Raw genomic sequence first — 17,348 nt, 5'->3', positions numbered from 1 at the left:
CTTTAACTTTGACAGCACTAATTAATAGATGATGTATTATAATGTATAATTAGCAAACTAGATTAGATAATATTTGCCAAGAAAAAAGTCAGTCTCACACACACGTACACGCACAAGCACGCACTAATTGGTCATAGCTTCTGTGGTATGACTTTAAATGAATTTTATACATTTGAAATAAATTCACTCACTCAATCATTCATTTTAATGGTCAGTACATTCTCAAAAACGCTCCAATATGGCTGATTCTGCAAAGAAAGAAAGTGGGCTCCAAAATTCTTCTACAGCGGTTAAAGAGTTTGTGCACCAAAGTACATGAAGATCAGTGATCAAACAGAAGAAAACGTTTACAACTAAAGTGCAAAACTATTCATTCATTTTTCTCTGTGGGTAAAGAAAATATACCTGTTAGTATTGTTGTAGGCTCTGTTTACATGTGTTGCCACCACTTGTGTAAATATAAGTTGTTTAAAAATTTATAATTATATTAATGCTAGTTTCGTTAGCCCATCTATTGCTTTTTGCATTGCGTTTTAGCATTAAGCTAGTTCACTAGCTGCAGAAATTACGTTTTTGTGGAGTTTTGCTGCCACGTAACTAGCATTCGTCGCTCAAATTTTTGCTCACAAGTCAAGAAAACAATTCAAGCTGTAATGGGCCTTAACACAAAAAAAATAAATAAATACAAGTGGGGTCATTTGTAAGTCGAGGTACTACTGTTTTAAAAATGATTTGATAATTGCTAATACTTAAGTGCAGGGCTCAAATACTTGTAGAAAACTCAGTCGGAAAAAAATGTACAGGATGTCTATTCGTAAGCACATATAATATGTTACAAACACTTTTGAAGTGGGTCTTGTGATATGTTTGAGGGGGCGTTGGTCTTAACATACCAGCTCTTGAGTGCATGGCAGCTGGCCTGACATTTTATATTCAGGCCAAGTGTCGGAGGTGTCAGGTGGGAGGGAGTTATTTTAGAAACACGCCACTGGACCACAGGTCGGTTGCTGGGCGGAGGCGGGGTAAGGTGACAACTCGATAACGGGCTCCCACGTCAGCCATCACCATGGCAACGACCAAAAATACAGTCCGGCCCTCCTTATTTGGTGGACATGGGAGATGAATGTGTGTATGAATGCGTGTGTCTTGTGGGAGTGGTGTCATTCGCATTATAAAAGGGCAGACGTGTTTAGAATAGTTTTTTTTTTTTTACTTCTGTAAAAAAAGAAAGAAATAGACACTAATATATATATATATATATATAAAAATGTGTGTGTGTGTGTGTAATTCTCACTTAAAAGGTACATATTAAGGTTAAAATAATTTGTTTTGATTTTTAAATGTATTTTCGAAATTCAAATAAAGTGTATCCTTCCCATAAAATGTTTTTTTTTAATAAAAAAAAATAAAAAGGTTTTAATGTATTTATTAGATTACAATTTTTGGGAATGCTATAAAAAAAAAGTGTATTGTATTTTTCTGAAAAAGTTGGATTTTTGAGAAAACTTTATTTCTGGTGGGATAAAAATTTGTTTAAAAAATGTATACATTTTTATTAGGTTTTTTGTATATACAAAGTTATATGAAAAGAAAAAGTTAAAAAGTTGCATTTTAAAAGTATTTTTTAATTAATATTTTTTTTATAAAAAGTTGTAATTTTATGAAGAAAGTGTATTACTCAGAAAAAGCTGTGTTTTTCATTTAAAAATACATTTTTGATTCATTCTTTTTAAGTAAAAAGTTGTCATCCTAAATTCTTAAGAAAATGTTTTTTCACACTTTTTTTTTTATAAAACTTATTTTTTAATTTATTGTTTTTTAGGTACAAAGTTACAATCTTATGAATAAATAAACTTTTGTATTTTTGAAAAGAGTTTGGTTTTTAGATTATTGTAATTTAATGAGAACAATAGTTGTACATTTTCTAATTGAGCAAAAGTCCAAGTGTTTGCAAAAAAAAAATCCTAATTAAAAAGTCATAGTCATATTTTTAATTAACTACCAAATTAGCAAGTAGCAAATTATTTTATAATAAATAAAAACACCTAACAATTGTTATACAGGTATATGTATTAATATTACAAATATTGCAATGTACATTAATATTAATAATGTTAAATTATATTTCTCTCTAAGATTTGTGGCAATGACATCTAATGTAAAGTATTTTCCATGTCATGAATGTCAATTAGTAAAATAAGTGGCAGACTACAACTGCACAATTCTAATGAGATCCAATACAATTAAGATCTGTATGTAAAAGATCATAAAGCTCACTTTTCACTGACACGGTTAGGGAGCTAGTCGCTCAAAAAACACCCTTTATTATTGCAGTTTGCCATACAAGTCACGTGCCTTTCTATTGGATAAGCATGACTGCACACAAACACATGCTCGCACATTCTCTCTCTCACACACACACAGGCTACCCAGCTATAATAAACCATCAAGTCACGCTGATATGTTTAAAGACACATGAGACAAAAGGTGAAGGCTGGTGCGTAAAATTGGCACTTGTCAATCACACATCACATCACATCACATCTATCTATCTATCTATCTAGTTAGCTATCTAGCTAGCTAGCTAGCTAGCTATCATTGCGTGAAAATAATGTTTTCAGCATCTCACCTGCAGTGTGTGGCTCTTATCATTAAGTTGTGTATTCCATATATCATCATCATCATGAAGCAAGGCCATGGAGGACACCTACAGATTATAACATATATTCAAAGCGTCAAGTATTCAAGTGTTTTATTTCCAAAGCAGAACGTAAAGGTTAGTTTGCCGCCTTTTTTTTTTGGGTGGTAACATTTTAATGTGATTGCTTTACTTTCCACACACAATCAAGTCTCAATACAGCGTCATGATATCATAATACTTACTGGCTATTATGTGTGCCTTTTACATGTTGTGCTCTGGGAGGTCTTGTGCCAAACCAGTGCCCAGGATGCGGCGCTCTTATAAAGCGAGCGGGAATGCCACTGGGTGGGACGTGCAACACCGAAAATAGAATCACACGCAGATTGTCCCTATTTGGATGGGCCGAGAGTTGCGCGGCTCGAATGGACACGGTGTGACAATGTCAACTGTGTGAGCTCCATCCAAACTTCCTGTGGTAGTTTACGTTCATATTTCGCAACCATTTTTTTTTTTAAATCAAGTAGTCTAAACTCATAAGTACAGCTTTAATTATTAGTCGTTCTAAGAAGAGGATAAAGGATATATGACTGTCAGTTTATTCTGTCTACATGTGAATGCATTGTTATGTTCAGTCCAAGGATTAAAGCACCACAACATATAGTAGATGCTAATTACCATTAGCATTAAGATAGCAGACTTAAAGGCTAAATTATGTTTTAAATACACAAGGTGTAAATGTTTTTGTTTTATGTTGACTAATTACATATCTTTGTACTATTAGTCATATTTATTTTTAGAACATGGGTTTATATTTGTGTGGCAAACTATGAAGTTATACTGTACTTTTTTTTTTTGTATTTTGAAAAAATATTTTTTAGAAACAAAAGTCATGATATTTTTAAGAAACACAAATTTGAGGGTGGTGGTGCATGGGTTAATGTATTTTGGAGCATTGCTATCTACTATTAATTAAAGAACTTCTTCCATTCCAAATGATTACATTTGCGTTCCAAAAAGTGTGGGGACAATAAATAAGACATTTATTATTATTATTATTTCATAAACGTGTGGACACGACATTCCCAAGATCCCCGTGGGCAGTGGTAGATCAGTTTGGCGACATTGCCCTCGCCTGGTAGATTTTATAACTACACGCACTATAGGTTTTTCTGCTGATAATGCCAAACACGAACACAATAGTTTTGGGTGTACAGAAAAAAAAATCGAAAATTGTATAATTCAATATTTTAATTGAATTTTAAATGTCCATCCATCCACCCATCCATTTTCTTAACAGCTTGTCCTCACAAGGGTCACAAGAGGGGGCGCTGGAGCCTATCCCAGCCGGCTTTTGGCAGTAGTACACCCTGAACTGGTCTGCAACCAATCGCAGGGCACACAGAGACAAACAACCATCCACACAATCACACCTATTGACAATTTGGAGTGTTCAATTAACCTGCCAATTATGCACATCTTTGGAATGTGTGAGGAAACCGGAGTACCCGGAGAAAACTCTCTCAAGCACGGAAGGAATATGCAAATTCCACCCAGGAAGGCCGTAGCCCGGACTCGATCTCACGTCTTCTGCACTGGGAGGCGGACGTGCTAACCAATCAGTGTTTTCAATTATTAGAACTAAATCAATGATTTAAAGGGGGCGGGGAGGGAGGGTGTTGATTTAAAATTCGAATATATTTTAATGTAATGCATTTATTCTTCTTGTATTTAAGAAGTCCAGCAAGAAAAGAAAAAAAATATATAGCAACTTAAGATATTTAATGTGAAAATGTTTCTCATTCATGTGATGTCATGCATTAAGACAGCCACTAGGTGGAATGGTTTCTTCGATATTAATGTACTGTGATTTCTGACTTTTATCTTTTGGACTCTCATCCAGAAAAACTAATATTTCGATCACTATTGTTTAGTGTATCTCAACCTACCATACAACTACTTGTGGGTGAAGTGGTGTGTAGAAATTGCGGACGAGGCCACCAAATAACCCCGCCACCACCCCCACCCAAGCTGCCAGTTAACACCCAAGCGTAAAGTTTACGCAGCAAACTGTCTCACGAGTGAAGGGTTAATAAAGGTTTAACCAAAGTAGTTCAGAGGGCACAATCGGATAAATGACTGAGAGAGAGAGCGAGGGGTCCAGCTCACTTCGAGTCCTGGTAGAAGTGGACCTGAGGGGCCACGCAAGACTTTTACGCGCGTGGAATCTCTTAATTGTTCACGCGTACACGAGTTTTGTTTTTTTAGGCTTGTAGTTTGGTTGCCATGGCAATTGCGTCTCTTGTCTTCTTCTATCTTTCCCTGCACGGACTACTCCAAGTCATCAGCGGGCAACAGCAGCACCCCGAGCCGGCGCACGCTGGCCCCTGGCGCCACCGCATCCAGTGGGAGAACAACGGCCAGATCCACAGCCTCATGAGCATCGGCTCCGAGTTCGAAGGCCCGGCGCGCGTATACGTCAGCAGCCGGGACCGAGCAACGGGATCCGGCGGCAGGGTGAGGATCCCACCTGGAGCACCTGGAGCGCACCAGGCGCGCACGGGACTACGCCGCGGTTACGTCGTGGACGCCATGGTGGCCTTCACTAGGGACCCCCTCAGGTGGGCCGACGGTCTCGCCAGGGACGGTTCGGTCCCGCGTGGTTATGAGGAAGAACCGTTACTGGCGCTCCCGGATGCAAGACCTGCCTTCAGGTACTCGGAGGGAGACCCGGGCCCCCCCGCGCCGTACCACCCATTGGATGAGAACGCTTCCGACGACTCGCTTCAGGCTCACTCCAATTCGGTGATGTACAACTTGTACCCCCCCAGAGGACGAGCAGGGACCCACGCGCGACGACCCCCAGACGCGGGATACGGGACGAGATACTTCCAAAACGGTAGCGCACGTTGGAGTGACACTTTGTCATTTAGCAATGTGGTGTAGCCTACTAGCCTTCTGCGTAAGATTGAAACCTGTTCCTAATTATTATTATTATTTAATATTATTCTATTAAGCTAGGCTTCTGCTGATATTTTAAAGAAAAGTGCTTTCAACCTAGCAAGTGTATTCAACAATTAGAATAATCACAAATTAAATGTCAAACTTAACACTCAAAACTCAAATAAAATAAAAATAACGCTGGTGATAGATTGGACTGGATAATTTATGCAAGCGAACATTAGTTCGAGTTTCTATATTGAGCAGTCATGTACTTCTGTACTCTATTTTTCTATTTCCTGTTTTGACTATATTTCCCTCCACCGTCACTTTAAGGTCTTAATTCAAGGAACTAAATTAGGCTATATATGGCTCCTAAAATAAAGCATGGCTCAAATGTATAGAAATATTGGAATATGTTTTCCCTTGCCACCGGATGTGGCCCCCTTCTGGAGTCAGGCCAGGATGTGGGGCTCAAAGGTGAGCGTTTGGCGGCTGTGTCTAACCTTATGGCTCAGCCTGTAAGGACAACGTGGGTCCCCCCTTCCTATTGGCTCATCACCTGTGGGAGTCGGGACAAGCCATAATGGTTGGGTGCCCCGTGTTCTCCATCAGGAAAAAATGCTTGCAACATAAAATTAGATCTGATTATTTGATTAATCGATGGAAAAATGGATAGAATAACCAATTTTAAAAATTATTCGACTCCCAGGGCTTCCTGACCTGGTGCCAGACCCGTACGCTGTCCAAGCGGGCGCTTACGTCCAGCGCATGCAGATGTTTGCGTTGCGTTGTGCGGCGGAGGAGGACTGCCTGGAGAGGTACACACATGCACACACACGCACATACCAAGTCAGTCAGTGAAGTGTAAATGTTCCGTCCAGGTCGGCCTACGGTCCGTCGGTGCGAGACATCGACTTCCGGGTGCTCCTACGCTTCCCGCAGAAGGTGAAGAACCAGGGCACTGCCGACTTTCTCCCCGTCAAGCCAAAGCATCAGTGGGAATGGCACAGCTGTCACCAGTAAGTCCCCCCCCCCCCCCCCCCCCCAAACAAAATCCCCAAATAGGTAAATACTCAAATGGCAAACTCCATGTTTTCTGATTTTCAACAGACACTACCACAGCATGGAGGCCTTCAGCAACTACGACCTCCTGGATGCCGCCACCGGCCACAAAGTGGCCGAAGGACACAAGGCCAGTTTTTGCCTTGAGGACACGGGCTGCGACACGGGGATCCGACGGCGTTACGCCTGCACGGCTCATACGCAGGTGAGGCGGCCTCTCCACGGCCCAAAAGTGCTCTCACTGTCTTCTAGACCAGGGCTCAGCAACCTTTCCTGTCAAAAGAGCCATTTTAGGCCAAATAGATAAGCAAAAATCTGTCTGGAGCAGCAAAACATTTGAACATTGTGATGAAGGAAAGTAGTAGTAAGAAGGAAAGAGTCTAATGTACTGAGGATCCAAGAGCTAATTTGAACTGCACCAGAATAGAAAATAATGCACCATCCAATACTTTGAGATTTATTTTCTTCTACCTTTCATCTTTTTTATTATTATTATTATTTAAAAATTTCACACTTTGTTTTTAATACATTTGTAGATTTTCTGCCTTTCTGTCAAATTTTTTACATATTTGGTAATTTTATCGACATGTTCTGGTCATTTTCCGCCTGTCTTCCTTTTTTTTGGACATGTTTTGGCTACTTTTTGACTTTTTTCCCCATCAATTTCTGTTATTTTTGTCAATTTTGTGGATTTCTTTTTTTGATTTTGGATATTCTATGGTTACCTTTTGAACATTTTCTTTTCTGCCTTTTCTTCAATCCATTTTCTGACTTGTTTGGCAATTTTGTGGACATTTTATGGTAATGTTTAGGATATCTTCTTTTGTTTTGGGGTATTTTATAGTTACTTTTTAACCATTTTATTTTCTGCCTTTTTAAAAATTTAATTCGCTGATATTTTGGCCATTTCATGGACATTTTATGGTCATTTTCAGCTTTTTCTCTTTTTAAAAAAATTATGGTCACTCTTTGGAGGTTTTTAAAACTTTCATCTACTTTTCGTCTCTTTTTCTAACACCTTAAAAATTTCTACTGACTTTTTTTGAATATGTAGTCATTTTTTTAACGTAAATCGTAAAAAAGAATTATCTAAAAAGAAATTATCTAAAAAATAAATAAATTTATATATATATATATATATATATATATATATATATATATATATATATATATATATATATATCAAACATTTAATTTTTTTTATATTTATTCAAATCTTCTGAGACTTCAGCCAGTCTCACTTACGAGTGAAAGTCTCGTGACCTCATCCATGGCAGCAGTTAAACCATTCAAATTTTGTGTGACTTAATTTTCAGATCCGCTCCTAAATGTACGACTTGAGGGACTTTAAAGGCTCACAGCAGATCTTGGGAGACTTGCAAAGTCTCACCTGACTTCATCACTACAGGTGCCAGGGCTGGGCAAACTTTCAAATTCCAATTCAATTCTTGAAATCAAATTAAAATTTGAGTTGAGGTAACAAACAGGAAGCAGAATTGCAATTTTAATTTAAATGGGAGGAAATAGAATGTAAGTGAAATTCAAAGAAATTTATGAAGCAATAGGATGATCCAGCCGACATATGTACCTCTCCTAACTAAAAAACAAAAAACTAAAACATTCATTCATTGAATCATTCATTTCATTACTTTAAAATGAAGATATATTGCTAAGCGTTCTTGCATTAAAAAAAAACCTTACACTTAATGTTAGTCTCTGAACTTCCATTTGGAAGAAAACTGACGATGAGAATGAATTCCTCCGAATTGCATTGAATTCAGTTCCACTTCCTTTCATTCAATTTCAATTCAACATTGTGTGGGGTGGAGTCAATTTAAATTCAAATTCATAAGGTCTTTTGTCAGGGAGGTGACATCCTGTGGAACATTAAGACATTTGTTTACCCTGCTGTTTTGAGATAGATTTTTGAATTATTTTTTTAAAATTATTATTTTTTAATTATTTTTTTAAAATTATTTTTTTACATTTTGTCTTCAGGGGTTGAGCCCAGGCTGTCACGACCTCTACGCCGCCAACATTGACTGCCAGTGGATTGACATCACCGACGTCACACCAGGAAACTACATTTTGAAGGTTAAGAAAAAAAATGGACAATGTGAATTTATTTCATTGAGATGCTCTCGTAACCAGTTTCTAACAATGTTCTCAGATCACCGTCAATCCAGACTTCCATGTACTGGAATCGGACTTCACCAACAACATCGTGAGATGTGACGTCACGTACACGGGGGTTTACGTTCAGACGCGCAACTGTCAATTAGCAAGGTACTGGAAGGCAATTCACTCACGTCAAATTCATGTTAATGCGTGCTACTCATATTTTATTCTTGTTTTCAGGGGGTGAATATTCTTCGGATTTCAACAGAAACTCCTCACATATGAGATTTTTTAAATTATTTTTTTCCCGGTCATTCCAGCTCAAGAGGTTGCATTTGATACAGTTGCTTTATATTGAACATGTCATGGTCCTAGATTATGTTTTTTTATTTTTTTTTATTGATCGAATTACTTTTTTTGTGGTGCTATGTTTTATTTCTTTCTGTCAAAGGATGATAATATATTCTATTTTTGTGTATATGATGTTTAGTCAAAGTAAATTGTACCAGGAACTTCGGGGCTACATCGATTTGTCGATTAGTCCACAAGTTGAATTTACCACTCTGGAGTGACAGTTAGCGCTTGAAATTGATGAACTGCCAAACACGTATTTTGGCCAGAACAAAATGGACGCCTAGCAGAAAGCAAAAGTTTGCACAGCAAACTAGCAGCAGTGCCTTAAGGGTGTGGAAATATTTTACAAAAAAAAAAAAAAGAGACAAAATATGCTAGTCTATCCTCAAATAAAAGCACAAATGCTGTGCATGCACATCTTAACAGGTATCCGCTATATAGCTTGGACTCGCTATTCGTATTAACATTAGCCACCGAATGACCAAACTAACTCAAATGCATTACTCAATGTACTTTTGCCAAAAAACATGCCACAGTCCAATGTTTTTCTCAACCCTGGTCCTCGGGGCCCACGATCCAGCCTGTTTTCTATGTCTCCCGATTCCAACTCAGGTGAGGAGTGGGCTCCCAGGACCAGGTTTGACAAATGTTCATATGTTTACAAACTTAGTCATAGACAAACCCAAAAACGGTTTGACTTTAGCCTCAGGCGCTTCTATGAGCTTGTTTACCTGCCAGTTGCGTAGAAGCATCTGTGGCTAAAGCCAATCTGTGGCAGGGTTTTTACTTTCTGGGCCTGGATTCCTCAACTCTGCATGTATCAGAGCGTAGCCTGCGTGTTTCAACACATAGGAAGGTTAACTTTATTAGTTTGAAATAACTTACGTTACCCTCCTGGATGCTGCGCCGTACCCTTGCCAATGGCAGAACAAAGGATTTTTTTTCAATTTGGTCCCATTTTAAATCCATCTACATTGCAACTAGCCTTATCTTAGCTAGCACTATGACAACTTTAAGATGAGAAATAGAATAATAGTGATATTGCTGCTTTTTTCTTCTTAAAAAAGATACAACCTTTTTCTTGAAAGAAATTCTTGAAAAAAAGTTTTTTCTTAAAATATTTTTTTTCCCAGGGTGGCCCTAACACTCCTTCATAATTATGAGCATTATAAATGGAGTGACATTTGAACTCACAGACCTGCATGAACTGTTTGTTAAGATTTGTAGTTGAATTTGTTGGCAATAATGAAAAATAAGAGCCAAAGTGTAGGAGGACGTTCCGAGATGTGCAATATATTATAATATAATATATTAATAATGCTTGAACATGTTTATGTCAGATTTGATACAATAAAAACTGTATTAAGAAAGTAGTTGTTTTTGACTGCTGCTTTGGTTAGCAACTGAGCTCAGCAGCTATCAATTGCTTCTATGAACTGAGAAAATTGTTACACAGTCTGGATAGATGTGCACAACATTGCGTAGAAGCCACGTCAGGGTTTGCTGGAACGCTAATCATAACTGTAGGTGCTGCTGTTTTGGTTGGCAACCGAGTTCAAATGGGCTCAGTATAAACAACAGCTAGTCTATGAACTGATCTAACCGTTGCGTCATTCCATAAACTGTAAGGATTGCGGACATTGTACACACACAAAAAAAAACATTGTTAAAGGAGCTGCTGTTTTGGTTAGCAACAGAGATTCAGTAGGCTCAGGAGAAAACAATATCATCTACAAAGTATAAAAGTTGTGCAAAAGTATCCCACAACAAAAAAGTTGGATTCACACAACACTGTGGAGCAGCCACATCACAAATCAACCGACATTTATAGGCCGTTAAATGTGCTGCTGTTTTGGTTGGCAATAGCGCTCAAATGGGCTAACCCTCTAATGTCCATTTCCCATTTGTAAACGACAGCATCCGTGAACTGAGCTATTTACATTTTATTCTTACTTGGGACTATTTGAGGATACTATTTGAAGATTAAGGACTTTCCAGGTATTTTTGCTTTGGTGCTTGAGCTCGGTGGCTGCAGATTGAGACAGTTGGCACGCAGGCAGTGGCGGCATGTTTGCTGACAGGCCTCTGTGAAAGCCGCATGAATGGATTCCTTCTCCGCCGCCCTTCCTCCAGGGCGCAGTTGAAAAAGTAAAAGGCCACCGGCAAAGACAACCTTCATTGAAACATGGTTTTAGTTGCCATTAGCACAACAAACCCACACCAGAGTGAGTCATCATGCAAAAGGGTTTTGTTTCCTTCCTGTTGGTGTTTCGGGAGAAATAATAAGCAAAACCTGGGGAGAACAAATCTGAAGGTTTCTGACAATGTTGGCTCTTGTCAAGCCACAGATGTTGGCTGTTTACCGCACTCCGTGGCAGAGCTGCAAAGAGATTAATCCCAAATTGAAATTTACACCCAATGCTGCCAAGATGCTTCCTTGCCAGAGTAGATTGTCTGTGTTATTCAAAGTGTCTGGAAAGTCCACCCAATTCCTGTCCGGTTGTGCTCAAATCAGAACGTTGTGGACCGCAGCGGCAGATTGAAATGTCTCCAGACTTGTTAGAACTCTATTTAAATACTTTTTAAGGTAAAAACTAGCAAAGAGGATATATTTGTTACTTCATTTTGATTGGAAATTTATTGTAAATAAAATGATTGTTAAATAATGCTATTAAATAGTTAGATAATTTACTGTCAATGTAAAATGAAAGATAATGGTAACAAACATAAATAAATAATAAAATGTTACACATTCATTTGATAAAATGTTACACATTCATTTGATTAAATATTTAAGTAATTGTAATTTAATTATTATATATATATATATATATATATATATAATTATCATTATTATTATATATAATTAAAATTTAGTGGGGGGGGGGGTATTTTCGTCTTCCTGTGCGGCGTAACAAAATTTTTTTGAAAAGCACTGTCCGAAAGTGTATGCTTTCCAACGATACATGTGTGTTAGCAACATGCTCATGATGCTGAAAAGGGGACAGTTGAATTTTCATCCATTTTCACAAATCCCTTCAATGTACAGTTCTCCCAACTCAGCTGGCCGCCATCTTTTTAGACCCGGGTGTCATTTTAAACATATCGTGCTGTAGAGACGACTCGCCTCTGTTTGTTCAGCTGCGGGCCTTCGCACCAACATCTGGACCCAGTCGGGCCTCGCGCGAGCACTGAGGCGCGAAAACACGAAGGCTGGCAAGCACAAGTTTGGCCCGTGCCAATACAACACAGCACACAGGTGGGCACAGTCCACCGTCTGCTTGTAGACCACACCTGCAATCTGTTGCTGACTGTCAAAATTAATCATGAAGAAGTCAGAATGCTAATGCTAACCAGCATTGTACAGAAAATAGCCTGCTCTTTTGTATGTGCTATGACCTGAATGATGCTTTGCAATTGCTTGCAAGGTTCTATAGAAAATTTCACAACTCAGAAAGCTGTTACCAGGGCAGACAGTTTCCATATGGCGTTTGGAGACATTCCTTTGGTCACCCTTTGGTACGGGGTCGGGGTCATATGAACTGACAAGCAGGCAGGAAAGCATCACGTCAGTCCTGTTCAGGCAGAGTAGAGAAACTCCTCGGCATTTCTGTCATCCGCTCAAGATTAAGAGCAGCGTCGGTGCAGACGTCCTGGAACGCGCCAACTCTTGAGTGGGGACCCGTGATGAAATGTTTCTCTTTCGAGCTGGGTGGTATGGTGACTTGGGTGGTATTCACTGAGGGATGCTTCTAAGGATTTGCAGTATGTTTTATTTTTCATTGTCTGGAAGGCTCCCCTTTTGTGTACCTGCGAACCATCTGTTTAGTGCACCCTGGATCATCCATTTAGCAGCCAACACAAACACCAGTCACTTAACTAGTGACTTTTTCTGTCGGAGAAGGGGCCCCTCCTCTTCAGCGCGTAGTCACCGTCGCAAACATAAGCTCGCGAGACATGCCAGGTGACATGACATTTTGTGATTCATGGTAAATGAACTGCTTTTTATATAGCGCTTTTAGCTACACCATATGGTGCCCAAAGTGTTTTACAATCGAGCTACTGCCATGCAAGGCGCTGCCAAGTCCACTAGGAGCAAATCGGTGTCTTGCTCAAGGACACTTCGACATGGTCACTAGGGCTAAAGATCGAACCCATAACTTCGCGGTTGGCAGGTGACCACTCTACCACTGAACCATGCCACCCTAATGATTCATGGTAAATGTGTTGTATCTTGCGCTAGCCTAAAAACAACCAGTTAGCAACCATAAGCTAATTTATGATTAAACTTTTTTTTTTTAAGTTACCTTGTAATGTTAGCAAAGCTATGCGAAATGTTTGGATAGCATGCCCAGTTATTTGAAGAACAATGTAAGTAAATAAAAGACAGAAATTATTTTGTGTGTAGAGGAGGCTTTTTTTTTTCTTATTATGACTTTTTACTTCTGTAATTAAGTGCATTCCAGAGTGTGTTTTTCTTTTTACTTTTACCTTAAGTAAAGGAGTGCAAACAGTACTTCTACTTTTATAGAGCCTTTTTTTAACTTAAGTATCCATATTTCTTCTGAAGTACAAAGTATCAGTATTTTGCCATCTTTGGATTAGATTTATTATTAGCAAGTCAGCTAACAAAACATTACAAACAACAACTTAAAACAAAATCACATGCATATGCATATTAAAAAAACAACATCATTTAAGCAGACAAAGCCAAACAAGTAAATTGACGAGCAGGGACTGAGGTGCGCCATTGTCCGGTCTCTCAACCTCAACCCCAAAACTAATCTTAAACTAAAACTTAAACTAATGCTAGTTGAGCCACACGTCTTTAAACACTTGCCAGTTAACTCATTCACTCCCGGCCATTTTAACTGAAGCAAGCCCCTTCGCTCCCGGCTGTTTTACTGGATTTTTGACTGATTTTGCAAGGCCCACAGAATATTGTATTCTATTGCTAGAATGATTAGAATCTCTTCTTTCATCAGGAAAAAAAGTATAATTCTATCTGTGTCCGTTTTGCAGCAATTAGGATTAGAATAGAGCTAAGTATCATCATTATTCATAAATCTGTTTAAAACAAGTGTGGGGAAAAATGCTTTTTTTACAACATGGCCCTGGTTGATCTCTTATACTCTGCTGCCATCTGCCGGCCGTTTTTATGATAACTACCATTGCTTCAAGCGTTCTCTTCAGTTTAGAAGCTGCATCAAAGCCATCTGTATGATCTAGCAACAAAACAAAAAAAGTATAAATACATTTTTAGGACACTGGTAATATTTAAAATAGAACGTATTTATACGTTTTTGGGAGCAAATGAGTTAATAACATCACTCAGGATTGTTCCATAATGGCACTAACCTAAAATATTTCCTAAAATCAAATTTAGAACATTTAACCTGGAGTTTTAAAATGTATAACCTCTTGTTCGATCCGAATAAAAGTTCACATCCACTAAATCGTTAATAATCTTGTACACCATGATCAGATCAAACATAACACAACGATGATTCAAGGACTGAAAATTAATGTTGGCAATAAGCAGCTACAATATTAGACAAAGTGAGTACTCCGTCCTTGAAAGTCTCACAAGACAAAAGCAAGGAAACAATGGTGGGTGTTGTTCTTGGTTTGCTGTCTGAAATGCCAGAACAACTCCGGTATTTACAAAACGCTAAAAATGCATTCCTCTTTCCAACGTGATTAAAAAGCCTTGACAGCAACCACGCCGGGGTTATTACATAGGCCATATCAAAATCACTCAAGGAAATAGTTTGAAACACAGATCACACAGAACAAAACAATATTAAGGGGAAACATTTTTCCTGGAAAGCAGGCTATAGCTCAAATGTTACCAATATAATAATAATAAGAAGAAGAAGAAGAAGAAGAAGAAAAAGAAGAAGAAGAAGAAGAAGAAACAAGATGTTGTAACAGCAGCTAGTCTTGTTAGCTTAGCTGGCTAACACTAGCATTTTGAGCCAACAACATTTAAGTACAGTATTGCTTGTGTTTTTTGTTTTTATTTGTTCATTTTTCCTTGCCTTTATGTTAGAGGATACAAAGGGGTGACTTTGGACAGACCATAGCATAGCATAGCATAGCATAGCATAGCATAGCATAGCAACAGGCCCACATACAGTTGTGCTTGAAAGTTTACATACCTTTGGGGTATGTAAACTTATGAGCACAACTGTAAATGTACAAAAGCTAAACGTCACTTAATGACACAAAAAAAATGCTATGAATCGTCACCAAAATTCACGTGCACATCTCTATTGAACCATTGCCACAGTATGTTGGATTTTATGGGCACCGAGTCTTTTTCTCACCGTAGAGTGCGCTCATAAGTTTACATAGCCTACCTCTGTTATGTAAACTTACAAATGCTGTAAGTTACAGCCTGTAACCAACAGCTAGCATTGCTTGCTTAGACTACAGACGGTATTACACTAACGTCTTGAACATTATAACACCGCCACATAAATGTTATTCATCTCAAGTGTTTGCTTTAACTTTAAGAACTTTAAGACAGCTTATTTATTACTTCTACTAACTCTCAAAGCAGCATGGTGTCTCCTTCAAGTAATTAATGTGAATTTACACTGATTGCGTAGAGGGAATATCCATATAAATGCATCCTATTGATTTTTGACTGATTCATCTGACGCAGTGGTGTCAAACATACGGCCCGTGGGTCGTATCAGGCCCGCAAGACTATGTTGTACAGTAAATAATACATTTTAAAAAAGTAATGTCGAACAAATTAATCAGCCGGCCTCAATCAAAACATACATTCGTAATTTCGCAAGCAGTCCTAAGATGAGCAATGTAACTTGTACATGGAATCGTCCTGGATGTCATTATTTTACACACAACTAAAAGTTAGTTTGTTAAAAAATAACCATAGACCGACATAAACGTGTTCAAAATACGAATTCAATTTCAATAACTGGTAACACAAATACATATGACAAGGATTAATGTCCTTATAACTTCATTAACTGCGCCACACAATACATTCTGGGAACAATATATATGCAAAACAGGCAAAGTGTTGCCGCGTTCCATTTACATCTGTGTTAATTATTATTTTTTTAACAATATGATTACAGTTGAGCTCTGTAATTTAGGGCTGGCCCACAAATAGCGAAAATCTGTGTATAATTGACGGCAATTGTTTTTAAATTGTATACCATTATTTTACCGATCCAGCCCACTTGGAAATATATTTTCCTCCAATGCGGCCCCTGAGCTAATATGAGTTTGACACTCCTGATCTAACGTTTAGATGATTGTCAAACTCATGGCCCAAGGGGCCAGATCTAGCCTGCCACATTATTTTAAGTGGTTCGCAAAAGCAAATCAAGCACATCAACTTCCATGATGCTAGCTAAAATGTGCATCAACATTTAAAATTGGCATTTGTAATAAAGAATCATTGAAATATTGTGAGCATTTTCTTCTTACCAAACCCCTTACTACATGAGCAATTTAAACAATATCAAAATCCATTTATTTTTTGTGCTCTGTATGAGGAGGTGATTAATCAATCATATGGTTTCACAGTCATAACGGCCATCCAAAGGAAACCGACCCGTAACTACAATGAGTTCGACAACAAAACCAAAAAAATTGTATTTTTGTGGTTTGGGTGCTCTTTCTGGAATTCCCTAAGATGCTGTGAAATGTCTGTCTAAATAAGAAAATAGTACATTGCTGTCAAGGAAGTATGTTGAAGTGATACATCTTGGCTGAGAAATTAAACATTGTATGTAGGGGAGGAGCTAAACTTAGCCTGGGTTGTTTGTGGAAGTCATAGAGATGTGCATGTACAGGTGCACTTCTGGTGTATTTTTTGAGATCATAGTTTGTATTATATTTAGAATTCACACTATCAATATAGGAAATCATACACATATTATATTTTAAAAGGCTGTTCTGTGCTGTGATCGGTAAGTCTGCCTTTTGGGGTGTGTCTTGTCAAAAGGCTAATTGAGAACACGTTTTTCAAAGACCCACATATATTACCATCTTACCCTGGCAGACTTGCTTTCAGCGAATCAAGCAGTTGGCCCACAGATGACTGTACTTGATGCCGGGCCAAGGCGGTGAGCTGTGATATCAGCAGGCGCTCGTGAGAGCAGCCGGGTGAAATTCTCAGACAAGATTTAAACAAACACACACGCAGATGCTGGCCAAACCACGGTCAAACTAGCACCGGCTAAAACGAGAG

The 17,348-nt window shown here is 38.4% G+C and overlaps 1 protein-coding gene and 1 long non-coding RNA gene across 3 annotated transcripts; one reads left to right on the top strand and one right to left on the bottom strand.

Moving 5' to 3' along the window:
- Positions 1 to 4,792: 4,792 nt before the first annotated feature.
- LOC144043805 (protein-lysine 6-oxidase-like) lies at positions 4,793 to 9,792 on the top strand. 2 transcript variants are annotated; one of them, XM_077557791.1, is made up of 8 exons: positions 4,793 to 5,352; positions 5,470 to 5,537; positions 6,291 to 6,399; positions 6,463 to 6,600; positions 6,692 to 6,848; positions 8,642 to 8,737; positions 8,814 to 8,929; positions 9,002 to 9,792. In XM_077557791.1, exons 1-8 carry the CDS (start codon positions 4,925 to 4,927, stop codon positions 9,006 to 9,008), a joined length of 1,119 nt encoding a protein of 372 aa, XP_077413917.1. In that variant the 5' UTR covers positions 4,793 to 4,924; the 3' UTR covers positions 9,009 to 9,792. The 2 variants fall into 2 exon arrangements, with proteins under 2 accessions (XP_077413917.1, XP_077413915.1); XM_077557789.1 differs by having other exon boundaries at positions 4,793 to 5,537.
- LOC144043806 (uncharacterized) lies at positions 5,419 to 17,304 on the bottom strand. The gene is made up of 3 exons (XR_013291166.1): positions 17,152 to 17,304; positions 6,699 to 6,916; positions 5,419 to 6,591 (listed from the first exon to the last, which is right to left on the bottom strand). It is a non-coding gene; the product is annotated as an uncharacterized LOC144043806 (long non-coding RNA).
- Between the last annotated feature and the right edge of the window lie 44 nt (positions 17,305 to 17,348).

The sequence above is a fragment of the Vanacampus margaritifer genome, chromosome 2 (genome assembly GCF_051991255.1).
Source record: "Vanacampus margaritifer isolate UIUO_Vmar chromosome 2, RoL_Vmar_1.0, whole genome shotgun sequence".
Classification (NCBI taxonomy): Eukaryota; Metazoa; Chordata; class Actinopteri; order Syngnathiformes; family Syngnathidae; genus Vanacampus; species Vanacampus margaritifer.
Note: the sequence above shows the minus strand (reverse complement) of the source record. Positions and strands in the feature narration are given on the sequence as shown.